This window comes from Hemitrygon akajei, chromosome 31, assembly GCF_048418815.1.
Source record: "Hemitrygon akajei chromosome 31, sHemAka1.3, whole genome shotgun sequence".
In the NCBI taxonomy this organism is placed as follows: domain Eukaryota; kingdom Metazoa; phylum Chordata; class Chondrichthyes; order Myliobatiformes; family Dasyatidae; genus Hemitrygon; species Hemitrygon akajei.
The window spans coordinates 36,656,251-36,683,620 of NC_133154.1; the positions used below are offsets into that span (position 1 = coordinate 36,656,251).

The following is a 27,370-nucleotide window of genomic DNA, read 5'->3' on the forward strand; positions in this document are numbered from 1 at the left end:
CAAATCACAAAAGCTTTCGGCTGATTATCCATGTAAATCTGAATTACGGAAAAACAAATTAACTATGTTAAAATCATCTCTAAATAGCCAGCAGACACTGTTGACAACGTTCAGTAAGGAAGCAGATACAATGACTGAAGCTAGTTTTGTTATGTCACGGAATATTGCTTGTGCTAAACGCCCAAATTCTGATTGCGAATTTGTTGAGAAGAGTATAGCTGAAGTTGTTGCAGTGTTAGATCCAAATAACATAAAGCTTCAGCGACTAATATCACTAAATAGACCAGCTTCACGCCACACTACAGAGGCGTATCTCCCAGATCAGTGCTGATGTTGCAGGCAAAATGCAAAATGATGTAAAGAATCCCCTTGCATTCAGCTTAGCTCTTGATGAATCTAAGTCTTAGACAAATAAATATCATTAAAAATATCTCAGTTTTTTCCCTTTTATTTTATTTTTGGCAGTCTAATCTTATGTTACTGAAATGCAAATTCACATATTTTTCTTAGATGTTCCTGTAGTTCATTACCGTGTTAAATATGCTCAATATAGTTAAAACAATCATCAGTCAAGATTTTGAAAACATTTGGTATATATGTACATTATGATTACTGAAACTAATATAAATTAACTGTTTAAAAAACTACATGCATGAATAAATATTATTGCATACATGTATTTCTTAACATTTATACAAAATTTTTGTAATAAAATGTGTATGTAACAATAAAAACGTGAGTAAGTTTTGTTCATGTCTTTTGGCTCTCAAACATCTGAAGTTAGTCATATGTGGCTCGTAAGTTTGGCCACCCCTGTAATATACAGTAGATTCTGGTTAATTGGGCCTCCTCTGTAATCTGTATAGCGTCCATAAAGTTGATGCCACTTTGTCCCACTTCTATGTTTGACTCTGAGTTTGTCTCCTGTGAAAGTACAGATGCAAAAAATTTATTTAAGATCTCTCCCATCCCTTTTGGTTCCACAAATGGATTACCATTCTGATCTTCCAGGGGACCAGTTTTGTCCCTTGCATATCTGTAGAATCCCTTAGGATTCTCCTTTACTTTGTTAGCAGTCAACTTCATGCCTTCTTTTAGTTCTCCTGATTTCTTAAGTGTTCTTTTGCATTTCATATATTTCATAAGCACCTCATTTGTTCCTACTTGCCTGTGCCTGCTGTGCACCTTCTTTATTTTTTCTTAACTGGAGCCTCAGTATATCTTGAAAACCAAGGTTCCCTACACTTGTTTTTCTTTACCTTTTATTCTTACAGGTGCCTATAAGCTTTGTACTCTCAAAATTTCACTTTTGAAGGCCTTCCAGGGATACCTTTGCTAGAAAATGGCCTGTCCTAATCTACAGTTGCCTGATCATTTCTGATACCATCATAACAACTCACTGGAGAAGGAAGCGCCAGAAATATCTCCATTGTCAATGATAGAGGAGCCCAGCAGACCCGTGCAAAAGGTAAGGCTGAGACATTTGCAACAATCTTCAATCAGAAGTGCAGAGTAAACGAGGCAGCTTGAATTCCTCCTGAAGTCCCCAGCATCCTAGATGTCAGTATGCAGCAAATTTGATTCACTCCACGTGTATCAAGAAATGGCTGAAAGCACTGGATACTGCGAATGCTATGGACCCAGACAAAATCCCGGCAATAGTCCTGAAGACTTATGCTCCAGAACTTGCCACGCCACTAGCCAAGCTATTCCAGTACAGCTTCAACACTGGCATCTATCCGGCAATGTGGAAAATTGTCCAGGTATGTTCTGTACACAAGAAACAGGGTAAGTCCAACCTAGCCAATTACTGCCCTACCAGCCTACTCTCAATAGTCAGCAAAGTAATGGAAGGGTCATCCACAGTGCCATCGTGCAGCACCTACTCGGAAATAACTTGCTTACGGATGCCCAGTTTAGGTCCCATCAAGGCCACTCAACTCCTGACCTCATCACTTCCTTGGTCCAAACATGGACCAAAGAGCTAAATACCAGCGATGAGAGTGATAGCCCTCGACATCAAGACAGCATTTGACCGAGTATGGCATCAAGGTGCCCTAACTAAAATGGAGTTGATGGGAATTAGGAGGAAAATGCTCCGCTGGTTGGAATTGTACCTGACACAAATGAAGATAATTGTGGTGATTGGAAGTCTCATCATCTAATCCTTTGGATGTCACTGCAGAGGTTCCTCAGGGAAGTGTCCTAGAACTAATCATCTTCAACTGCTTCATCAAAGACCTTCCTTCTGTCATAAGGTCGGAAGTGGGGATGCTTGCAGATGACTGTACAATGTTCTGCACCATTCATGACTCCGCAGATAGGACCTGGACAATATTCCAGGCTTGGGCTGAAAAGTAACAAGTCACATTCGAGACAGGCAATGATCATCTCCAACAAGAGAGGCTCTAACCATTGTCCCCTGACGTTCAGTGGCATCACCATCATTGAATCCCCTACTATCAGCATCCTGGGGGTTACCATTGACTGGAACCTGAACTGGTCTATACATATAAATATCGTGGCTACCAGAGCAGGTCAAAGGCTAGGAATCCTATGGCGAGCAATGCACCTCCTGACTCCGCAAAGTCTGTCCACTATCAACAAGGCTCAGGTCAGAAATGCCACTTGCCTGGATGAGTTCACCTCCATCAACATTCAGGAAGTTTGGCACCATCCAGTACAAGCTAATCCACTTGATTGGTACCCCTTCCACGAGCATCCAATACCTCCACCATTGAAAAACAGTTACAGCAGTGTGTAGTATCTACAAGATGCACTGCAACATCATACCAGATTTCTAAAGCAGCACTTTCCAGACTCACGGCCACTACCATCTAGAAGAATGAGATCAGCAGATACCTGGGAACACCACCACCTGGAAATACCCTTCCAAGACACCCACCATCCCATCTTGGAAACATATTGCCATTCCTTCATTGTTGCTGGGTCAAAATCATGGAATTCCCTCCCTAACAACACTGTGGGTGTACCTACACCTCAGACTGCAGTGGTTCAAGAAGGGCAGCTCATCACTACCTTCTCAAGAGCAATTTAGAATCTCAAGCTGCTGACCAGATGTATCTTTTTGCATATTTACTTTGAAACTAGTGGCATTGTGATCACTAGATACAAAGTATTCCCTTTCACAAACTTCTGTCACCTGCCCAGTTTCATTGCCTAGTATTGCGCCCTTGCTCATTGAGACTTGTACGTACTGATTAAGGAAACTTTCCTAAATACATTTAACAAACTCTATCCCATCTAGTCATTTTACAGTATGGAAGTCCCAGTCAATATGAGGAAATAAGTTAAAATAACTATAACAACGTTTTGTTTCTTGCGGCTCTTTGCAATCTCTCTACAAATTTCTTCCTCTAATTCCCACGGACTGTTCAGTGGCCTGTCATTTTGTCCTATTAAGGTGTGGCTCAAGTAATGTCTGTCTCTGAATGGGCCCTCTCTAAATATTGCTGTGATCCTGTAAATCACCTTGATCAATAGTATAAGGAAAATATTTTAACAATCTACCTTACACAAGTTTTATCCCTTAGCCTCATTTGCTTCGGGAAAAACAAACCCAGTCTATCCAGCCTCTCCCCACAACTGAAGTCCTCCAATCCAGACATGTAAGAAACTGTTAATGAGGCTAAAGCATACATTTCCAAATGCATAGACTCACTTCTCCCTTTTATCAGTCTCAGGATCTTACCAGATCATTGTGCAGCCCTCGTTGTTTCAACTTAAGTTTCCCTGTTGTCTGTGTCTTTATTTCAAACTAAGATAGATATTGTAAGTGGCCAAGGCTACTTGCAGTAAGTGAGGGAGAAACAAATAGGGTATTTAGAGGAAATGCTTATGGATTGTAGATCCCAGTTATGATTATGGTTAAAGCAATGTGGCAAAGCAGCAGTTCAGGCTCTCTCCATGACTGGTGAGTTTCTGCTGGATGTTCATGCTTTCTCTCACATTCTAAGGTCGTGCTGATAGGTTAATTGGTGACTGTAAGTAGATAATAAAGAAGAATCAAAAGAAACAATGGGTGTGTGAGAGATAGTTGCAGAGCCACTGGGTATTTAAGAAGAGAGTGAGTTGGATTGGATTGCACTGCTAGAATCTGGCATGAATCAGATGGGTTATCAGTAAGTAAAGATTGTCCTTGATTATATTGTTGACATTTTGCATTTGTGGATATGGGGAAAGTTTATGGTTTCTTGAGAAAACATTTGCTTCATATCAGGCCAATATTGGAGGAAAAAGAAATGCTTATAATAGTTTCCCCTTCATGTTTTAAAGGTTGTTGCATAACGTGAGAACATGGCAGAAGCTCACCAGGCTGTCGCATTTCAGTTCACTGTCACTTCAGAGGGCATCGACCTCCAACTCAGTCATAATGCATTGAAAGAAATCTACCTCTCAGGTATCAGGGCCTGGAAGAAGAAATGTAACAGAATCAAGGTGAGGACACTCCATTCAAATCAGATATATCCAGAGAGTTGTGCATTTTTAGAATTAATTCTAAAATGGTTACTGTTGATCGAAATATAATTATGCCTTGACTGATGATCAACGTACTGAAGAAGTTCCTATGCCAATAAAAACAAACAACCAAAAGAGTTTTTGGCCCATTCCATGTCCCTCCATAGCCAACCCCACCAACCATCCCTTCACTAACTACAAATAGTTTCACAGCAAGAAAGAATACAACTCATTCTAAGAAACCATAACTTTGTAGCCAGTGAAAAGTGGATTTCTCTGTCTCTTGGAGTGATGAAACCAGAGAAGAGGAAATGTACATAGAAAATTATTTTAAACTGACTACAAAACTTCCTGATGTATTGGATTGCAAGAAGCTTTATGTTTGTAATTGTCAATTTACATTTATTATTTGAAACTTAATGTATGACAATAGATAACTTTGTTTGATGGCTGTTTGAGTTTGCTGGAAGATTTTAGATTGTGCTTTTGTTTTCCACTGCAAAATGTAACACTACCTGACAAATAGTTCTTTCCTGTATTGAATGTTTCTTTTCTAAACATTGTGTTTCCTTTGCCTCTTTGCAGAACAATTTTATGACTGGAGTTTATCCAGCTAGCCCGTCCAGCTGGCTTTTTGTAGTGCTGACAGTAGTAGGTACAATGTATACAAGAATTGATCCCTCGATGGGGATGATAGCTAAGCTTCGAGAACACCTCCCTTTAAGGTGAGTGATTATCAATAACTGGTGAAGTCAATGGTAACTCAGAGTTAACAAGAGGAAGTAGTATTACCTGATTTTTAAATGCTAATACTCATTCAGTTTTTAAGTGAAACATTTGGTTATGAACATTAAAAGACTATTTTTTAAATTTTAGAAATACAGGTCTTTCCTTCCTTCCCAACAAGTCTGCACCACCCAGTTATATGCATATGACCAATTAACCTACTAACCTGTACGCCCTTGGGCTGTGGGAGGAAACCAGAGCATATGGAGGCAACACATGCAGTTACAGGGAAAACATGCAAACTCCTTAAAGACAGCAGTGGGAATTGAACCTAGGTCACAGGCGCTGTAAAACATTCCACTAATCACTACACTACTATGCCACCTCAGTAAACAGACAATGCAACAAATATGTACTAAAATGTAAATAAACCCTAAAGGAAATCAAACATCCATGGCTAAAAATTTCAATTAAAGAAATACATTTTGTAGTATTAATTTTTTAGCTATTACCAATTGCTTATATAATTATGTCTAATTTAGGTTTTTCTTGTGAATGTTGTATGATGCCTCTGCAAGTAAGTTTTTCATATTGCACCTGTGCATAGATATCTTTGTGCACATGCCAATAAACTCAACTTTCACCCTTTGAGTCAGAAGTAATTACATTGGAAAAAAATTATAATTATTTTGTGCCTTGTTTTCATAAAGGAATATAAAAAACTTGCTGTCAGTAGTGGAGAACAATGGGTTTAGAGTGAATGAGGAGCTGAAGGACATCTGTATAAGTGAAAAATGAATGTAATAGAAAACTTATTGGGATTAAAATGCCAATAAATCCCCGTGACCTAAAGATCTGCAACTCAAAAATTTGAAGGAGATCATGTTAAAGAAAATGGATGCACCGATTTTCTGTAAATTTTAGCAAATATAGCCATACTATTTAAGAAAGGAGAGATAGAAGGTACATGAGTGTGGGGATAATCCTGGAACCTATAATTAATGAAGTGGTGATAGGACACTAAAATACTATTAGAACTGGGTAGAGTCAACACAGTCTTATAAAGGGGCAACATGTTTGACTGTTGTTAGATTTTTTTTAACATTCTAACTTGCAGAAAAGATACTTGATACAATGTGGTTAGATTTTCAGAAGGACCAATAAAGTGCTATACAAAGGATAATTAAGCAAAAATGGAGGACATTCTATTTGGAATACTATATTAGCATGTATTGATACTAGTTGAAAGAATGGGAGGTCATAACTAATAGAACCCTAAGGTTTGGTGTTGGAGTTTCAACATTCAACATTTCACAAATCAGTGATTTGGATAAAGGGACAAATTGTTATATCCAGGTTTGCAGGTGATTTGGAGCTGGGCAGGAGTATGAATTGAGGAGAGGATTCTAAAATGCTTCAGGAACATATGTACTGGCTAAATGGATAGGTGAGATGTAGCACATGGACTATAAAATGGTTATCCAGTCTGATAGAAACAATATGGAAAACCTGATTTTTTTAAATTGATGTGCATGTACACCAAACAATTGGGATGGTAAACATTATGTTGACTAATTGCAGGAAGATTTGAGTACAAAAGTAAGGACATTTATTGCAATTATGTAGAGCCCCAGTAAGACTGCTCCTCGTGTATTCTTTTTAAGTCTGGTTTCTCGGGTTCATTTGATCGGTTTATGGGATGAAAGAGGAATTGTTCCATGAGGGGAGATTGAGCAGCCTGGGCTAGGTTATCTGCTTAGAAGAATAAAAGGTGATCTTACTGAAACATGAATTCTTATGATATTTGACAGGGATTTGTATAGAGTCAAGAGTTGTAAATTCAAAACAAGAGGGGTAGCCTTTTGCATCTGAGGCAAGGAAAGACTTCACTCAAAGGGTTTGAGGGTAGTGGTGCTGAGTTAAAAGGTTGACAATTAATTGGATGATTGAGTAAGTATGGGGTATTGATAGGCATGCTCCTACTTTTATTCTATGTTCTGAATGGTAGAATTTGTTAAGAAGGTATGCTCATACTTGTGTAATTTTATCTCCTTTTTTAAAATCTGCTAAATCCAAATATATAGAAGACAACAACAGTAAATATTGAGGGTTGTCTTCAGACATGGAACACTGGGCATTTTCAGTGCATAAGTTTTTGTTAATTAAATCTTGACACAAATGGTGAGCATGCTTCATTGGCTAATAGTTGTAGACGATAATGATTGAAAATAAACACACATAAACACCAAGTGGTTCTATTGAACCCATCTCATATGAGTGATTTGGTGACTTTACACCGTTTTTTTTGTAATCTCCACATAAACTTTCCTTTCCTAAAATCCATTTATGAATACACTTTGTGGCTCTTTTTGTCATTATTGTTTTATTTTTGTGTAAACAGTCCAGATTATTAAACAATACTTAAACATCCTTTCTTTGGATCATTTGTACAGTCCTCTGAATTTGCTCATCCAATACTTTACCATGATATTAATGGACCCTAAAAAGTTCAGATGTTGTGTGGAAAATGCAACTTTTGCTCTCTTGTCATTCGTTCAAAATGGTACTCTGTCATAAAATCTTGCTCACACCCCCTTCAACTCACCCCACCTTCCATTTATCACTTATGCACTGAGGGCAATTTACTGTGGGAAATTAAACTGGACATCTTTGGGGTTCCTGAGAACATGGGGAAATCTACATTGCTGCAGGGAGAATATGCAAACTCTACACGCAACAGCTGAGGTCGGGATGGAACCCAGAACGCTGGAATAGTGAGACAGCAACTCTACTGAATGGGGCGCTGTATTGCTTCATGGTCAGTTGCATAATTAAATTAGCTGTTGCCTTCAAACCATCTATAATTATAGTATGAAACTTTTCTTTGGCTGTGAAGTGCGACAGTGTGTCTGCAATTGAAAAATTGCTCTTTAATTGGTCTTCAAAGAGCTGGTGTTTGGCCATTACTGGTGCAGACTTGGGGCAGAAATGAAGCTGCAGGGCCCAGGTCTGAGAGCAAGGATAAGCCGACATTTGGCTGATATAAGTGCAGGGCCAGATTGAAAAAAATCAGGGTGTTAGAACCAGCAATGAGGGACGAGATGGTGTTCAGCTTGTTGCTCCAATAGGTTTACTTGTCTCTTGTGCTGAAGAGGCTATGGTCTGGAACTTACGGACTCCTGGACCGGCTGCAGTAATGAATTGTCTTTGTGGCTGTAGACTCACTTTTCTGAACTTTAGTTCTGTGTTATTTGTTTACTTTTTGATGTTTCCATGATTTACACAAATTGGGTGTTTGACTGTCTATCTTTAATAGGTTATATAACCATATAACAATTACAGCATGGAAACAAGCCATCTGGGCCCTTCTAGTCTGTGCCGAACGCTTACTCTCACCTAGTCCCACTGACCTGCACTCAGCCCATAACCCTCCATTCCTTTCCTGTCCATATACCTATCCAATTTTTTTTAAAAATGACAATATTGAACCTGCCTCTACCACTTCTACTGGAAGCTCGTTCCACACAGCTACCACTCTCTGAGTAAAGAATTTCCCCCTTGTGTTACCCCTAAACTTATGCCCCTTAACTCTCAACTCATGTCCTCTTGTTTGAATCTCCCCTACTCTCAGTGGAAAAAGCCTATCCACGTCAACTCTATTTATCCCCCTCATAATTTTAACTACCTCTATCAAGTCCCCCCTCAACCTTCTACGCTCCAAAGAATAAAGACCTAACTTGTTCAACCTTTCTCTGTAACTTAGTTGCTGAAACCCAGGTAACATTCTAGTAAATCTCCTCTGTACTCTCTGTATTTTGTTGACATCTTTCCTATAATTTGGTGACCAGAACTGTACACAATTTGCCCTCACCAAATTTGATTTGGTGATAGAACCAGGTTCTATTGGGTTTCTTTGTTTTTGCGGTTGCCTGTAAGTACATGAAAGTCAAGGTTGTATGTAGTATATATACTTTGATAATAAGTGTACTTTGAGCTTGTTTGTCTTTTATAGGCGATATATGTCACATCATGGTCAAACCCTGGTGAGTGCTCTGCTCTTTGCAACAGGGCTGTGGCTTGCACTGATATTTGTGATGCGGCAGATCCTCAAAGCCCTTCTGTCTTATCATGGCTGGATGTTTGAAGAACATGGCAAAGTGTCCACGACCACCAAAGTCTGGTTTGTAAGTGCTGACACCTCAGATAATTTCTCGTTAATCAGTTCAAGTAAAAACAATCGTCTCTCCCCATTTTATCCCTAAGCCCAAGTTGACAAAGGTACTCAACTTTGGGACCAATACTGTGCTCATTTGCCTCTTACAGATGTATATACTAAGAAGTAGCTGATTCACAGACATCAAACTGACTTGTCTCTTTTCTGATCAAATATGTAAATTCTGATTGAAATACCCTTGAAATGCAACTGCAAGTGGCAATATCAGCTGGACTGCCATTTGAACTTGGGATCTTCTTGGATTGCACATCTTAATTACTGAACATTTTTACACAGCTACATTTAGACAATAAGTGCTATTTTCTAAATATAGCAAATTCAAATGGAAGAATCTAGTGAGAAGAAAAGGCAAATATAACCATAACAGGTACTTTTGAATTAACCAGAGGAAATTTGGAAATTCAATTTGTGACTCTGTCTGGCCAAGCAGCTAGAATTTGGTAGTATGACAGTGACATCAGTGCCTCTGAACCGGTGGGGGGGTGGGCGGCCATGTCAACTTCAGAGTTGGTGCTCCCAATTACTATGTTAACATGCAAAGACAAGTAAGCTAGTTGAATACCTGGCTGTCACTATGTAATTTATTTTGGATGTGAGAATGACCTTACAGTTCAGTTTAATCCGTTTGCATTGGAAAGGCACCTCAAAGAATTAGTCCTCGCTCAAGTATGAGACAAAATTGACAAGCAATTTTTAATTTGAGTTTCTTTTTCAGACTCTAGTGAAGATTTTCTCGGGTCGTAAACCAATGTTATACAGTTTCCAGACCTCCCTCCCACGTTTGCCTGTTCCAGCTGTGAAAGACACTCTGCGAAGGGTAAGGTGACTCTTAAAAGTCAAGCAAAATTTACAGCGTCTTTTCAAAATTGTAAGTTTTCATGTTTTACAGTAGATTTAATTTGGTTTTTTTGACACTGATCAACAGCAAAAACTCATTCATGTCAAAGTGAAAACATATCTCTACAAAATGATCTAAATTAATTCCAAATATAAAACACAAAATAGTTAAGACCACAAGGTATAGGAGCAGAAGTAGGCCATTTGGCCCATTGAGAATGCTTTCCCCATTCAGTTATTGGCTGATCCAATTCTTGCAGTCATCCTCATTCCCCTGCCTTCTCCCCATACCCTTTGATGTCCTGGCTAATCAAGAACCTATCTATCTCTGCCTTAAATGCATTCAATGACTTGGCCTCCACAGCTGCTCGTGGCAACAAATTCCACAGATGTACCACCTTCTGACTAAAGTAATTTCCCTGCATCTGTGTTCTAAATGGACGTCCTTCAATCCTGAAGTTGTGCCCTCTTGTCTTAGACTCCCCTACCATGGGAGATAACTTTGCCATATCTAATCTGATCGGGCCTTTTAACATTCGGAATGTTTCTATGAGATCCTCCCTCATTCTCCTGAACTCCTAATTGATTGCAAAAGTATTCAGCCCCTTTAATATAACACACCAATTCACTGATGCAGCCAATTAGTTTTAGAAGTCACATAATTAGTTAAATGGGGATCTGTTTTTGGAGACCTGTGTGCAGTCAAGGTGTTTCAATTGATCGTAGTAAATATACACTTGTATCTGGAAGGTCCAACTGCTGGTGAGTCAGTATCCTGGCAAATACTACACCATGAAGATAAAAGAGCAACTCCATGAAAAGCTTATTGAAAAGCACTAGTCAGAAGATGGATACAAGAAAATTTCCAAGTCACTGAATATCCCTTGGAGTACAGTTAAGTCAATCATCATGAAATTGAAAGTATTTGGCACAGCTGTATATCTGCCCAGAACAGGCCAGCCTCAAAAACTGAGTGACTGTGCAAGAAGAGGACTCATGAGGGAGGCCACCAAGAGACCTTTGATAACTCTGGAGTAGTTACAAGCTTCAGTGGCTGTGATGGGAGAGACTGTACATTAAACAACTGTTGCTTGGTTGCTTCACCGGTCACAGATTTATGAAAGAGTGGCAAAGAGAAAGCCACTATTGGGGGGAAAAACTTGGCAACAGTTTGCCAGAAGTCATGTGTGAATGTCTGAAGTCAGCTGGATGAAGGTTCTATGGTCTGATAAAACCAAAATTGAGCTTTTTGGCTGTCAGCCTAAGTGTTATGTTTGTCCTAAGCCAAACACAACATATCACCAAAAAATGCACCATCCCTACCGTGAAGCATGGTGGTGGCTGCAACATGCTGTGGCGATGCTTCACTACAGCAGGCCCTGGAAGGCTTATGAAGGTAGAAGGTAATGAATGCAGCAAAATACAGGGAATTCTTGAAGGAAAGCCTAATGTAGTCTGTAAGAGAACTGCAACTTGGGAGAAGATTTGTTTTCCAGCAAGACAATGACGCCAAGCATAAAGCCACAGCTACACAGAAATGTTTTAAAAACAACAAAGTTAATGTCGTGGAGTGGTGAAGTCAGAGTCCAGACCTCAATCCAATTGAGAATTTGTGGCTGGGCTTGAAAGGGCTGTTCACTCATGATCCCCATACAATGTGACAGAGCTTGAGCAGCTTTGTAAAGAAGTATTGTAGTGTCCTGATGTGCAAAGCTGATAGACACAGACACAGAAGATGAATACTTATGCAATCAATTATTTTCTGCTTTAAATTTGTAATTAATTTAGATAGGTTTGTAGAGATCTGTTTTCCCTCTGACATGAGTCTTTTTCTGTTGATTAGGGTTTAAGAAGCCAAATTAAATCCACTGTGATTCAATGTTCTAAAACAATGAAACATGAAATCTTCCAAGGGGGTGAATACTTTTTGTACGTGTAGCTGGACATATGCCAGTACATATGCTACTTATGCCAGGAGCTAAACACTGTGTGTGAGAGACAGGACTGAGTTGGAGAGGCGTGAGTGAGTGTAATTGTGAAACCTATGGATTATGAACTTGACACCCTTTAACCATTGTCCCCTGGGGAGTAAGTAGGATATTATTTGTTTGTAGGTGTTGAAAAATCACCAAGGAATTATGTAGCAAAATAGAGCTGAGTCAAATGCCAGGAGCTGAGCCAAAGTAAACTATTTAAGTTTGTATCAGATGTTGGTGTCTAAAGCCTGAACTAGATGTGACCTCAGTTTCAAAATGTGACAGGGAAGTAAAGGAGTGAGCTGTATTGACGATATGTTGGTGAAGGACAATAAATAAGCAGATCATGATGGCACTCAGTGTGTAATACGTTTTTGATGGTACTGATTTTTTTTATAAATTCAATTTCTAACTAATGTCCTCTCTAAAATGTCTGACTGGGCAGAAAAGCACGTTCAGTGTCGGTGTCTCCCCTTCCCCAAAAAGTGCTTTCACCAGTGTTATTTAATCAGTTTATTTAACTATTGAGCTACAGCACAGAATAGGCCCTTGTGGCCCTTCAAGCTGCGCCGCCCAGTAATTCCCTGATTTTAACCCTAGCCTAATCAATTTACAATGACTAATTAACCTACCAACCAGTACGTCTTTGGACGGTGGGAGGAAACCGGAGCAGTCACAGGGAAAACATACAAACTCCTTACAGTGGTGGGAATTCAACCCGGGTCACTGGTATGATGAAGTGTTGTGCTAACCGCTATGCTACCATGCTACCCCAGTTAATCAATTATTTTTAAGTACTTGAAAGTAAGGTTACTTTTTGATTTCTGTTTATGGTTGTATGAGTGTACAGGAATTAGGAGCTTTATTTCCTGAATGCTGGAACTGACTAAGGGATCTTTACAAATCTTTTGATTCTCCTTGGGAATGCCTTATCCCTTTAGAGAAGGGGTGGAGGGTGACCTGAAGCAGGAGAAAAGTGTAAATGGGAGCCACGTCTGCCATGGCTGTTCAGGCTCCAGTTCTTCAACCTGAACCTTAGTGAAGAATTGGACATAAGAATTTTGAAAGGCCAGTTTCAATGAAATCTGCACCCCACAATATACTTCTTCTTTAAGGCTGGCGTTCAATTGTGATGACTGCTATTAACTGCTTTTTGCTATTTGGAGCTAACCACTGAGGCATGCAGCCACTCAACAACATGATTAGTGTAGCTGCATTCTGTTTTGTTAATTAGCTGGTAGTTTTGGAAGCAGCATGCATTTGTGCTGTGGAGCACATTGATACATTACACAGTGCAAACATAGGAAGATGTGGGATCACAATAATTGAATGTATTAGAGAGAGAATTATTTCAGCATTATTTTAAATTGATTATTAAACTGTTTTATTACCTTCTGCAGTTGTTTCTTTTTATTCTGTGAATGTAACCCAAATGTTCACAACAAGAAGTCTTTACCTAACATCACTTGACATGCTGAGGTATGGTGAAATTTATTGTATCCCCTTTAAGTGTTTAAATTCTGTTCTCTGTTTTCTCCCTCTCTTTCAAGTTTTTGGAGTCTGTGAGGCCACTGATGAATGAAGAAGACTTTAGACGGACAAAGGCACTGGCTAAAGATTTTGAAAGGAACCTGGCTCCTCGGCTCCAGTGGTATCTCTTACTCAAATCGTGGTGGGCTAGTAACTATGTAAGTTGTGATGTATCATACTCAAATAATGCCTTATATAATTGCCAATGTATTTTTCTTTATTATTACCAAATAAAATTATAACATTATAGTACTCTTTGGAAATAATTGTAGGTATGGATTTGATACGAGGCATTGATTGTGTGGATAATCAGAGGCTTTTTCTCAGGGCTGAAATGGCTAACACGAGAGGGCACAGTTTTAAGGTGCTTGGAAGTAGGTACAGAAGGGATGTCAGGGGTAATTTTTTTTATTCAGAGAGTGGTGCGTGTGTGGAATGGGCTGCCGCCAATGGTGGTGGAGGCAGATACGATAGGGCCTTTAAGAGACTCCTCCTAGATAGGTACATGGAGCTTAGAAAAATAGAGGTCTATGGGTAACCCTAAGGAATTTCTGAAGTAAGTACATGTTCAGCACAGCATTGTGGGCTGAAGGGCCTGTATCGTGCTGTAAGTTTTCTATGTTTCTTTCTTGGCTGTCTCTTGACTAGGCTGGGAGCTCTTTCAATTGGAGTAGCGCAGAGAATTGATTCTGTATATTCGGTAGGAAAGTCTAGAGAAACTTGTTATTCTCAAGACGGTATATCAAACCGGGTGTTCAAAATTGTGAACCTCTGACAGAGTAAATGAAGAAAATTTGATAGTAAGGTTAATTAGCTGTGGTCACAGATCTAAGCCAATGAGTAAAAAAGCTGTGCAACTTGAAGTCTCCGACAAATTACTACCAACACGTTACCTGTGGAACCAGAGGAGCTAACATGCTTGACTGCTGTTATATCATTAGCATGCGAACCCATGTCCACACTTTGGCAAGTCTGATCACTTAGCTGTACTTATACTCTTGGCCTGCAGGCAGAGGCTGAGGACTGCAGCACCAGTGGTGAAGACAGCAAAGGTATGAAGGACTGCTATCATGTTGTCATGACATCATGCCACTAAGCTCTCTCTCTTCTTCTTGTACTCTAACTTGTGTTTTGAGATGCACCTCACTGCAATGCATCACCCACAATTCTCTGCAGTTTCTTGCAGACATGGGCAGAGGACTTGCCATGCCAATCTTTGATGCATTTGGATAGTAGACACAATGTTGAAAGATCTCAGCTGATCAGGCATGTGTGGACGGAACAATTAATGTTTTGGGCTGAAAATCTTCATCAGGACTAGAAAAGTTGAGATAAGAACCGGACTATAAAGATAGGTAGGGGAACACCAGCTGATAGGAAATGGATGAGCCCAGGTGAGGGGTGAAAAAGAATGATGTGAGAAATTAGGTGATAAGTGAAGAAGGAATCTGAAAGGAGAGGACAGTAGACCATTCAACAAAGGGATGGAGGTGATGGCCAGCCTATGAGTGCAGGGTGGGCTGGGTAGGCAAGGAAAACAGAGCGGAGTTGGTATAGAAAATTTGAGAAATCAATGTTAATGTTGTCAATTTGGAAACTACCAAGACAAAATATGAGGCGTTGCTCCTCTAACCTGCATCTGGCAGAAGAGGAGGCCTTGGACAGATATGTCGGAGTGGGAATAGGAAGTAGAATTGAAGTGGGTGGCCACTGGGAGATCCTGGCTTTTGTGACGGATGGAGTGAAGATGCTTAATGAAGCGGTTCCCCAATATGCATTGATTTTGATGCTTCTGGATAGGATACTTCCTTTGGATCCTCAATAAAAATTGGTGAGGTACGTATACAAAATTTCTTTAGCCTCCTAAGGAAGAAGAGGCACTGGTGAGCTTCCTTGGCTGTGGCGTCAATCCTAGGAACTTGAAGCTCTCAGTACTCTCAACTTCAGCACCACTGATGTAAACAGAAGCATGCCCCCCCACCCCCTTGCTTTTCCTGAAGTCAATGACCAGTTAATTTCTTTTGCTGACACTGAAGGGAATGGGACCATGTCCCTAGGCTGTCAGCTTTACTCTGTCGTCATTATTTGAGACGCGGTGGTATTACCTGCAAGCTGGTAGATGGAGTTAGAACAGAACCTGGCCACACAGTTGTGAGTGTAGAAGGAGTAGAATAGGGACTGAGACACAGCCTGTTGAGGATAATCGTGGAGGTGGTGTATTTACCTATCCTTATTGCAGTTTTTTGATCAGGGAATCAAGGATCCAGTTGTAATAGGAAGTGCCGAGTCCTGGGTCTTAAAGATTGGAGATGTGTTTACTTGGAATGCTGGATTCACACCACTAGGTTCAGAACAAGTTATTGTCCTAATACCATTAGGCTCCATTAACTTAATTCATAAAATTGTTTTAGGTTTTCTTAAAATACTATTATATTTTCCATGTAAATGCTGCAAGAAAATGAATTTCAAGGTTGTATATGGTAATATATACATACTTTGAAAATGTTTATTTTGAACTTTGAACTGATTAGAAAGTTTTAGGAGTCAGCACAGGTATGACTGGATGAATGGATTCCTTTAATGGCAAAATATTCTGTCACATTATTAGATAAAGATCTGTACTTGTATAAGCTGGTCAGTATATTATGCCCAGTGTTATTAAGCTGCACAATCTCAATTGAAGTTGAAATTTTAATTGATTTTTGGCAAGCAAACTTTCTGAATTGAGGATTGATCCAGTAAATGTAGAAAGATTATAACTCATGTTATTTGCTGGCTTTCTCATTGTGTCATTCCAGGTGAGCGACTGGTGGGAGCAGTATGTTTACCTACAAGGGCGAGAGCCAATCATGGTCAACAGCAACTACTATGCTATGGTAAGGACTTCATACAAATATTGTGAATGGGGTCACAATGTGTAACCTGAGGGGCTGCAACACTATATGTATAATGGAGAAGGAAAAGGTTGCACGTGACTTAAAATGTAGGCTAGAGCATTGACATGCCAGCCAAGTGGATAATGTTCTAAATAACGTATGATGATAAGAATGACAGTTTCTCATCATCTCCTTGTGTTTTGCTCATGCTACTTTGTAAGTACTAATTCACAAAGTATATTTCAGTATTGCTTCATGTCCAGTATGGTTCACTGCCATTCTTTGCTAGATGTTGTTAGATTGATCGCGGGCACGGATAAATTGAATCTTATCTGCTCCTACCTATTAACATATCTTTGAGCTGTGACATTGGGTGGTGGCTAGAAGAGGCAATATTTACAGTTTTTTTTCTTCTTACACAAGCTTATTATGTTGTCATGACTTAACAGAAACCACCTTTTGTACCTGGGATTATCTGTGGTTCTATGGCTCAGGATCATGCTGATCCTTAAACTGTTGAGTTTTGAGGATTTGTTTGTGTGTTTTCTTTAACCAGGAGTAATTGTTTTTCCCAACTTCAGGATTTCTTGTATGTGACTCCAACCACCAGTCAGGTTGCCCGTGCCGGCAACCTAGTCCACGCTTTGCTTCTTTACCGACGGAGACTTACTCGTGAGGAGTTGCAGCCGGTAAGTTCTCAGACCTCTGTAATAGACTTCAGTTAATGACAGATGTGCATGTTTTCACTGTTACAAGGGTATCTAAGGTTCAGGAAGAACCATCTTCACTGGATTTTTTCACTGTTTTTCCCTATTGCAGAAATGCTCATGAAATCCCACATTCTTACCTCACAACATATCAATACTCATGAGAAATTGTACACATAATTTTGAAAAGCACATCGTACATGTTGGTGCCTCTTCTGGGCCTGAAGATAACATATCAACTCTTTTCACCTTCCCTAGCAATGGTGCCAGCTGCCATTTTACAATGCTTTCACTGATGCTAGTTTAATTTGTGAATCTAGTCAGAGCATATTAACAAGCTGTTTGAGCATCAAGGGCATCAGAAGCCAGCCCAATTTTCTCTGCCTGATGTTCAAAGACACATGCCAGCTTCATGCTAATACTTGCAGCTCCATTAGACCTGCCTTTTACCAACTTAGTCATCAGAGAATGTTAATTTCACGTTTTGATGTCTTTAATTTAGTTACTGTGCAGTGAATAAACTATTGTCTTGTATTTTTGCTTACATTACACATTGGAGGACTCAATCAGCTTTTGCTGGGTAGGTGGATCTCATGAGGTTTGAGACTGACTTGCTGCTTCTACTTGAGGCATTGATAGTTCACTCAGCACAAGTTGCTCGAACTGTTACTGTAGTAAAGCTCTGAAATTTGAAACTGTAGCTCACTGTAGTAAATAAGCATTTGCATGTGGTCTTAACAATGAAGAATGAAGGCCACATATCCAGGGTTGGGAAAGTCTATAGAATGTTAATGTGCCTTTTTCTTACACATCCCTCTGAAAAACTAGTTATAAAGCAGATGCCTAAGAACAGATATCCCACCTGTTCTTTTTCAGGCATGGTGCTTTGAATTTAAAAGAAGGGAAAAGGAGGAGGAGGCTTTTTAGCTTCTAAGGTTTTCTGCCATTCAGTGAGATGATGGCTGACTAATGATCTTGTTTTGTATTTTCACACTCATGTTGCTGCACATTTGATTAACAAAATTCTGTCAGTTTCAAGTTCAAGTCTTTATCTCCTCCAGCACTAAATGAACACATTTCCTTTGCTACCAACAAGTCTTTGGTACAGCCAGTGGCAAAGCTCTGGATAGACTTTCCTGATGTGGAAAGGGAGAATGGGATGGGGGAAACTCACTGGAAACATAAAGATTGGTACAGAGAATTTGCGTTAAGTTACCTGTTTTTGTGCTATATATTCTATTTGGTAAATGGATATCTGTGGACTATTTGAGTGAGTATCACTACATAGCCTCACACTCATAATTGTCCATTTTTCCAATAAGGAAAACTTTGCAGTTATCTATGTTAAGATAACTTATTTTCAAAATTATTTGTTTTGCATTTTTAACTGCATTTTGTTTTAGGTTCTTTGCATATTATCACCCTCCTGTCTCCATTTACTATATATATAGTGGGCATATTGGAGCAAAGCCAGAGCTATCTACCTTCTGGTTTGCCCCCTCTACCTGATGGTGTCACTGTGTTTAGAACTTTAAGTATGTTGCAAATATATTAGAAAAAAAATTGTTCTTCAAATTGAGATGCAGGTAGAGATTTTGATTCCAGGTGTAACAAGTGTAGTCTCCTGAAAGTTATGGGCAATTCATTATTTCCACCCAGCATTTGCCCATCTGAACTTCAAGCTAGATATTTCGGATTCAAACTTTAGTAAATGTGGTGATTGGTTAAGCTGGTATCCACTCATGTTTAACTATTAGTTACTCATGTTATAGTAAAAAATGCTGAATTTAAAAAATTATGTCACAATATAGAGGATAAACTAATTTGTAATTTTTTTTACATTTTTTCCCCTCCAATCCCTGCCCTATTATGGCAACGTGAAATGACTTTTTCACCTCCTAACATCTGACCCTAATATCATGGGTCATGCATGTCCCCCACCCCCACTACTGCCCAACACTCTGTTTGAGTGCAGAGTACTCTGCCAGGGTTCCCTGTACCTCTGTGTTCAGCACAGTGGGAAAGAATGTTCAACTCGACTCGACTGCCGGGCGAGGAGACAGGTAAGATTGAAAGGCTGTGGATTCAGGGCTGCTTGTAACTGCTTGTGGGGAATGCTGCCCACATGTCACACTATTCAGGACTTTAACAGTCACTTACCAACACTAATGAATGAATTCCTGGTTAGAAAATTAAGAAAGGAAAAAGCTAGAGAGAGTGTAATGGTATAATTAATTAGACATTTGGATTACTGTACTATGGAGTAGCAATGACTGAATCATAAGCAATATTTCTCCAGAAAGGCAGTCCTAAAATCTCTCCCCATCCATCTTGTCCTCTCTTATGTCAGCAATTGATTGTGGAATTACAGTAGCAGACTGGAATAGGTTTAAAACCAGAACTGCGCCCTTGCTACTAGTTGTAGACAGTTATGATCTAGATGTAGACATGGCAGTGTTTGATATACAGGTTTGTAGATGATATCAAGATTAGCGGCTTTTCTAACACTGAGGGAGCTAGTCGCTGGTTGTAGATGACATTACAAGTACAATAGACAGAAAAGTAGGTAGGATTATTCCTGAAAAATGTGAGACGGTCCATTTTGGGAGAATAATAAGGCTAGAATATACTGTATACAATGAATCTTAAATTTTTAAGAAGAACTGAGGAACACAGGAGACTTTTTTTAAGGCTTCACTGAAGGCATCTCAGCTAGGTAAGATGTATTAGATACTTGCCTTCATTAGCTAAGGCATTGATTACAGAGGCAGGGAAGCTATAGTACAAGAACACACACAAAATGCTGGAGGAACTGAGCAGGCCAGGCAGCATCTGTGGAAAGAGTAAAAAGTCGATGATTTTGGCTGAGACCCTTCAGCAGGACTGGAAAAAAAAGGACTGGGGGGAGGGGAGGGAGAAACACAAGGTGAAGTTATAGTACAACTACAGTATAAAAGTTGTTAATAAGGTCACAGATGGAGGACTATCTGTGATGCTGCTCACATTGGGGAGATTCACCAGGATGTTGCCTCAAATGGAGAATTCTAGTCATGAGATGCTCAATAAGCTAGATTTGCAACACACACAAAATGCTGGTGGAACGCAGCAGGCCAGGCAGCATCTATAGGGAGAAGAGCTGTCGACGTTTCGGGCCGAGACCCTTCGTCCTGACATCAACAGCGCTTCTCCCCATAGATGCTGCCTGGCCTGCTGCGTTTCACCAGCATTTTGTGTGTGTTGCTTGAATTACCAGCATCTGCAGATTTCCTCGTGTTTGCAAGCTAGATTTGCTTTAGAATCGATAGGGCAGATGACCTAATTGAGATTATGAAGAATGTAGGTAGGTCAGCAAGTGAAAAAGCTGTTCCTTTATGTTGTCTGTAACCAGAAGGCATAGGCTTAACATCATCAGGGGTAAGAGTTTCAGAAGATTTGAGGACATTTTTATTCACCCAGTTGAAATCTGGAATACTCTGACTTGCGGGGATGCTGAGCATTTGAATTATTAAGCATAGATAGTTATGGCCAAATAGTGGGAAGTGGGATTAGTGTAGATACACAAGGTATTTTTAATGCTGGCAGACAGGAGGCTTTTCCTTTGCAAAGGGGGAATCTTGCTCCCTTTCAGCCTCTGGTCATGCATTATTCAGTAGCTGATGTCCAAGGAAGGGCAAGTACTGTTTACAGATCAGCACTTAACTGTCAGCTGTCTGCAAGATAGTATGTGAGAGTAGTGTGGCCATCACCTTTCCATTCTTGAAAAAGATTACAGAGCAAGAAGGGCTATTGAATCATGCTTTAGCTGACCAAAAGAGTTGTTTGGACTCAACTTGAAGATTTGTAGGTGACATCAAGAATTCAAGTACATTTTAATTATTCTCTCTGATCCTTCCCTTCATTTAAACAGAGATAGAGAGCAGTCCATTCTTTAGTTTGTCTCTCTGTGGAAATAAGATCAATTAGGGAAAGTACATGTTAGGGAAGACCTTAACAAAATCAGTAAAACTGATTTCCTCCCCCACCCCAACAACTCGATTTGTTGGAGATGAATAAACATCAGTTTACATTGATCTTTTGCTCAGCATCAGCCAGAGTAACATGTCCCTTTGCTATTACCATCATAAAAATAACTAAATCAGACAGCAGCTGTGAATTTTTAAAATGTAAAGTATTAAAATGGCTAATAATTGCAAATTGTCTAAGGCGGGTCTTTTCATAATCCTGAAGAAGAATGTTTCTTCATGTCACTGATGAGGCTTGGCATGACATCGGCTGGGAAATTATATCAAGAAACAGGGTGTATCTAGGCTTTAATAGTATTGTGAGTTTAGTCTCTTCAGCCCGTGGAATAGTCATCTGATACAGAATGGTGGACAGCCCTGTGCTGAAAAAGATTAAGACATTGCATCCATATATTTAATGACTTGTGAGCTATTTAAATTTCTGTTGGCATATTATGGAAATCATGACACAGACTAAGGTTGTTGACACATGGTGTCTGCAGTTGTTGAAGACAATGTTCCCCCTCTAACCCCACTTTCTAGCAGTACATCTATGGCCTTGCAGGCCTTTTTTGTATAGAATGAAAGCAAAAGTCTGTGTGTTTCAGGCAACTTATGACCATAGTTGGTAACTAGGACTGAGCTTAGTGGAATTATATTGTCACAAGATTGATTTGGTGGCAGAAGATTGGAACAGAAACAATTCTCATAATGAGATTTGAAGAACATTAGAAAAGGAGGCACCCCTGTAGCCTCCTCCTCCTGCCCCCCCCCCCCCCCATTAAGCATTCTGGTTAGCTCCAACTAATCTTACAACCCTGTTCTTTGTTCCTTGTTGGACAGCAGGAGTTTTAACTAGTCTTGTTGGACAGCAGGAGTTTTAACTAGTCTTGTTGGGTTGAGCTTGCACATCTTGGGTCAATTAGTACCAAACCTTTTAATGCAACTTTTAGCAATCAGTGGATAGAAGTAAATATGATGTTCCTGTTAGGCAAGCAAATCAAAACTTTCCTTGTGCGCTTTTGTTGAACTTGCTGGTGATGATCCTTAAAAATGATAGATTATGCCCTGGTGTCAGCTGCAGATGGAGCTTTTGTTGGTTGTTCTCAAAACTTGCAGCTAATGTAGGAGGAGCTACATCAAATTAAAATAGATTGTAGAAAGCTAACAGGATGGGAACTCCTTACAATGCCAATCAGAAAGACTTTTAAAAATTGTTAGGACATATGTTGTAAGTGTTTTGAAGTGGCTGTTGGACTCCTGCATTGTGTGTCATGGCTGGGTGGTTAATGCGCTCTCTTCATGCTTCTCACAGCAGCATTTCCAATGGCTCTAGAAGCCCTGTTTGTCTTGGTGGAATCTGTCCCTAAAGTTCTCTCTGTCAGCTTTTATTTCATTTTTGTTGATTAACTTTTATTAATGAAATTTTCTGTTATGTCTTTAAAATGCTTTACATGTAAAATGAAGGTGTGTTTCTTTTCCCTCCCTATCCACTAAAATGATAATTTATCCATCAGGGCAATAGATATTCTCAAATTATCTAAATCTGTACCTGGTCAGACTTGGAAAATATAAATTTTTCAGTCCAAAATTTGCTTGTTGTAAGCGCCATAGGATGAATGAATTTCTCCTCTTAATGACCAAATTTGGAGCATCTCAATTCTTTGCTTTTGAGGTATTAACGTTTTAATTGTCACTAGAGACAGTTAAGAAGTGACAATGAGCCTCAAACTGCCACTTTTCAACGTGATTTATAAAGAAACTGACCAGAATAATTTGAGGTTTTTTTTGTGTGTGCTACTAAGCCAGTAGCTACTCGGCTTTTGCCCACACCCCCACTCAATTTAAGTAATTTTTGTGTGCATGTTTACATTTAGAGGATAGTAACTGAACAGTTCCTGGCCTAGCGACAACCCTGTGGACCATTATTTCAGAACTACAAGTTTGAGCCCATTATGGCAGTTGTGGAATTTAAATACAAGTAAAATATTAGTACATATAAACAGTATCAATAAAGTTAAGCATATAACAGTTGCGTTTTAAAAATATGATTAATTAGAGGGAGAAAAGTCTGCTTTCTTGAGTCTGGTGTGTATGTGACCCCAGGCCCACACATAGTTTTTGATGTAATTATACTGACGAGGGAGAGAGGAAGAGGAGAGCCATCCGCAGTGCCACTGATGCGGCAGAGAGGGTCTCAAGATGGCTGTGGCTCAAAAGAGGGGAGCCATGGAGTCATAAGTAGCTAGCCATCTGGACACAAGCTGGGGTCTGATCAGCCCCGGCTGGGTCACCTGGAGGAGGGTGTATGATGTTAAAAGACCTGAAACACCCAATGATTCCAGAAACATCACTGAAGATGTGTCCAGAGGTATCAGTAGATGTATGTACACAACTAACATTTCTTGCCTCTGAAAATTGTTTCCAAGTCAAGTTTGTTGTCACATGCACAGCTACAGTGGTGCTACAGATACAGTACAAAACCTGCATGCAGTGAAGAGAGAGATAAAAAGACAGCAAAATCAAGACCACTCAAACAAAAAAGTATATTTGTAGTTTTGATGGTGGCCTTCCCTTGGAGTTTTCTCCAAGGTTGAATATTTTTTTTCTTTATTCTCACAGGTAGTTTTGGGTTAGAACAGAAATGGGTTATGCAAAGTTGTATTATTGGCACTAGCCACATTTGGGAAAGCATAAGTAAACACAACTCCCTCATTTAGCACTAATATTGATGGCATAATCCAGGGAAGGCACCTGACTTTTATGAAGGAAGATGCTCGGGCAGCAGAGAAGAGGGTTCGTTTCTGAGATCTGAGTTACTTCATTTGAATTATTATGGAAATTATAGAAGGGGATTTAAGCTCCATTTAACCCTCACTCACTAGAAAAGGTGTTCTTGCTTGGATTTAGAGAATATGTAGTACCAACCAACTTGCCCAAAACTCAGAAAAATTTCAACAAATTTGCATGTCTTTTTTAGTCATTTGAACTAAGATTTCTAAGGATTCTGAGTGAATGTAAGGATGCATAATTGACAGAAGTAATTCTGTGTTGCGCTCTTGATGGTCTAAACCTGAATCAACTCCACTTTATATAAAGCTCCCATTTACTCAGCGATTTTGGGTAAGATTTTTGTTTTTTTACTGGTAACAAAATTGAACTTGTTCATGGAATCAACACACAGCTACAAAAAGAACAGAGAAAGGGTGTTCCCTCTCTGTTTTTATACTCCTTGTTTCCCATTTTAATTTTTGTTCCTCCAAATTGTTCTTTGCAGGTCTGCCTCCTGAGCATTACTACAGTTAACCAAAGATGTGATTGTTTTCATTGCCTTTGTGCTTGTGTAGGTGGAAGACTAAATTGCTGTGGGATTTCCTCCCCTTTCTTTCTCTGCTGTATTATAGGTGTTGCTTATAGTTTCTTTTGCATGTCCATGTGTTATTCTTTCCTGTTTTTCTGCCTCTCTTTAGCTATTGATTCGAGGTGTTGTCCCCATGTGTTCTTATCAATATGAGAATATGTTCAATACATCCCGCATCCCAGGTGTAGAGTCAGGTATGATGTCAATTCTTTACTGGAGCTGAGAATTTTAGCTGATATGCTTAATGCTAAGATTACACTGAGCCCTGAAATCGAGTTGTTAAGCTGAAAAGCCTTTCAATTCATTAGTCCGTAGCCATGGACCAATGCGCTACTTTATGAGCCACAGGACTGAGACTCCTTCATAAGGATTGATGTCATAGCCTGTTTAGAGGCCTTTCATTCCTGTTGCCAGTATTCTCTAGTAAAGGCTGTATAATGCTGGAGAGTGCCTGGATCCAGGAGCTTCTCACTGTTACTGGTGATGGCATTGGCCTTGAACTATCTCAGTACAACTGATAATTGTTAATCACAGAATGCTAAAGATCTCACCAAGTGGGATCTCTTAGCTTTGCTGATGCTTTTTCCAGCTGCTATGGGATATGTCACATGTAACCTCTTGGCTGGAGGCAGTCTGGGTGTGTATTTGCTATACAAAATACTTCTCTATTTCTTAATGAGAAGATGTATCTGCTTTCTGCAGATCTGTGGGCATGTGAAGACATGCAAGTTTGCTGTCTTCTCATTACATTCAACCCCAACAATGCAAATTGCTAGTTTGGTGGTCCATGAAGGTGTCCTGAACTTAATTGTCTATTATTTTAGTCAGGTTTTGGGAAAGTATTTTATTCAGAAAGTTGTATGTTGCCAAGTTTATCCTCCTTTGAAAGCTTTCATTTCATTTAAAATAGAACATACTAGTTTCATTCACCAATCATGTTGAATTTGCAGACCATTTGCAGCACCTCTTGGATAGCAAGCACATCGCGGTCTATCACAAGGGCCGTTATTTTAAAGTGGGGTTGTATCAAGGTGGACGCCTACTGAATCCTTGCGAGCTACAGAAACAATTTCAGTATATCTTGGATGATTCTTCTTCACCTCAGCCAGGTGAGAAGTACCTGGCTGCACTGACTGCAGGAAACCGGTAAGAGCTTTGCCTCTTTAAAGCTTTGCTTCTGATTCTTTTCTTTGAGATTCTTTATCTGGTTGCCTGATTGCTGAGGACAATCTAGTATATCATTCTACATATAGGTTTTTATTTATTTCTTGTTTGGAATATGTGCATCATTGACAATGGTTTCATTTATTGCCCAAGAAGATTAATTTTCATCCTGAACTGCATTTTTGTCTGGTGAAATTTCTCTCATTGTTGGCTAGGGATTGATCCAACATATTTCCAAATCTGTATTGTGTGTAATGTGTGAACAGTATCTTCAATTGAAGAGGACCATGTAATTCAGTCCACATGCTTCCACTGGCACTTGTTCCTGCTGATGTAAAATCCCATTGGAAGCTTTGCATTAAGTGGGTTTGAACAAAGGGAGCTGGCTTTTCATTGCACAATAACATGACATCTGATTCGAATGAAAAACTAATCTGTTCTGAATATTGTTCTGCCTGTTTTTTTAAACTTTGTCCTCAGCCATGGAGTGACTGTGTGTTCTACTTTTGTCATTGCTGGAGAAGTAAAGGAGGAAATTACAATTTATGCAGATATCAGATGAATTGATCAGAAATGCTGAGTTTGCATTGCTTGATGAATTTTAAGGTCTTGGTCAGTTAGTGTAGAATAATAGAGTTTCAGTTTCTGTGTTGGGAATGGGGAAAAGCAGATTAGGGTTCCAGGTTCTGATTGTAATTCAGAAACCTGTTTTAAAGTGTGTATGGAACTTGAATGGAGCCAAAGTCTATAATCAGCAATGTAACATACCGTGATTACACTCATAAACATTGTTCATAGATTTAAGATTGTTTAATGTCATTTCCTGTGCACAAGTGTAAAGGAGAACAAAATAATGTTACTGTGGATCTGATGCAGCACAAAAAAACACAATAAGATAAAGAACTCAATAGTAATAAAAATAGTAAATATAAATACATAAGAGAGCTTGTATACATTGATTGTATGTCCATAAACCAATGCTAGGCTGTGCATGAGGTGACTGACAGGAAATAATAAAATAGTAGTGGAAGCATTGATCAGTCTTACTGTGTAGGTAAAGTAAATTAAGTAAAGTTTTTGAGTCCAGTAGTCCTACCGTGGATGCTACATAGCCTCCTTTCTGATGAGAGTTGGGCAAATGGTCTTTGAGCAGGGTGGGTGGAAGAAGAAGAAAATTAAGTTTGAGCAGTTGCTTGCACTTGTGTATCAGAAGTAATTTAAGATCTTTGGGAATGGGGAAAGAACAGGTAGAAAGATACTTACATATGTTCTGTTGCTGTGCAGAATTCCTTGGGCTAAGGCACGGAAATCATACTTCAGCACTGGAAAGAACAGGAACTCGCTGGACTGTGTGGAGAAAGCAGCATTCTTTGTCACTTTGGATGATACTAAACCAGAACTATTTGTGGACAACCAGGTGAAGTCACTGGATGAATATGCCAAGTCACTGCTACATGGCAAGTGCTATGACAGGCGAGT

General features: G+C 39.5%; 1 protein-coding gene across 4 annotated transcripts in view; it reads left to right on the plus strand.

Moving 5' to 3' along the window:
* The window catches only part of LOC140719184 (carnitine O-palmitoyltransferase 1, liver isoform-like), a 118,738-nt gene that overhangs the window by 44,376 nt on the left and 46,992 nt on the right, over positions 1 to 27,370 (plus strand). For 3 of the 4 annotated variants that reach the window (XM_073033617.1, XM_073033618.1, XM_073033619.1), the window contains exons 2-11: positions 4,297 to 4,458; positions 5,065 to 5,204; positions 9,218 to 9,389; positions 10,155 to 10,256; positions 13,803 to 13,940; positions 16,581 to 16,658; positions 17,240 to 17,347; positions 19,341 to 19,428; positions 25,678 to 25,873; positions 27,176 to 27,364. In XM_073033617.1, coding sequence (XP_072889718.1) covers positions 4,318 to 4,458; positions 5,065 to 5,204; positions 9,218 to 9,389; positions 10,155 to 10,256; positions 13,803 to 13,940; positions 16,581 to 16,658; positions 17,240 to 17,347; positions 19,341 to 19,428; positions 25,678 to 25,873; positions 27,176 to 27,364 — 1,352 coding nt within the window. In that variant the 5' untranslated portion in view covers positions 4,297 to 4,317. Of the gene's footprint in view, positions 1 to 4,296; positions 4,459 to 5,064; positions 5,205 to 9,217; positions 9,390 to 10,154; positions 10,257 to 13,802; positions 13,941 to 16,580; positions 16,659 to 17,239; positions 17,348 to 19,340; positions 19,429 to 24,836; positions 24,922 to 25,677; positions 25,874 to 27,175; positions 27,365 to 27,370 lie in introns of all 4 variants that reach the window. The other variant, XM_073033620.1, reaches the window with a different exon arrangement.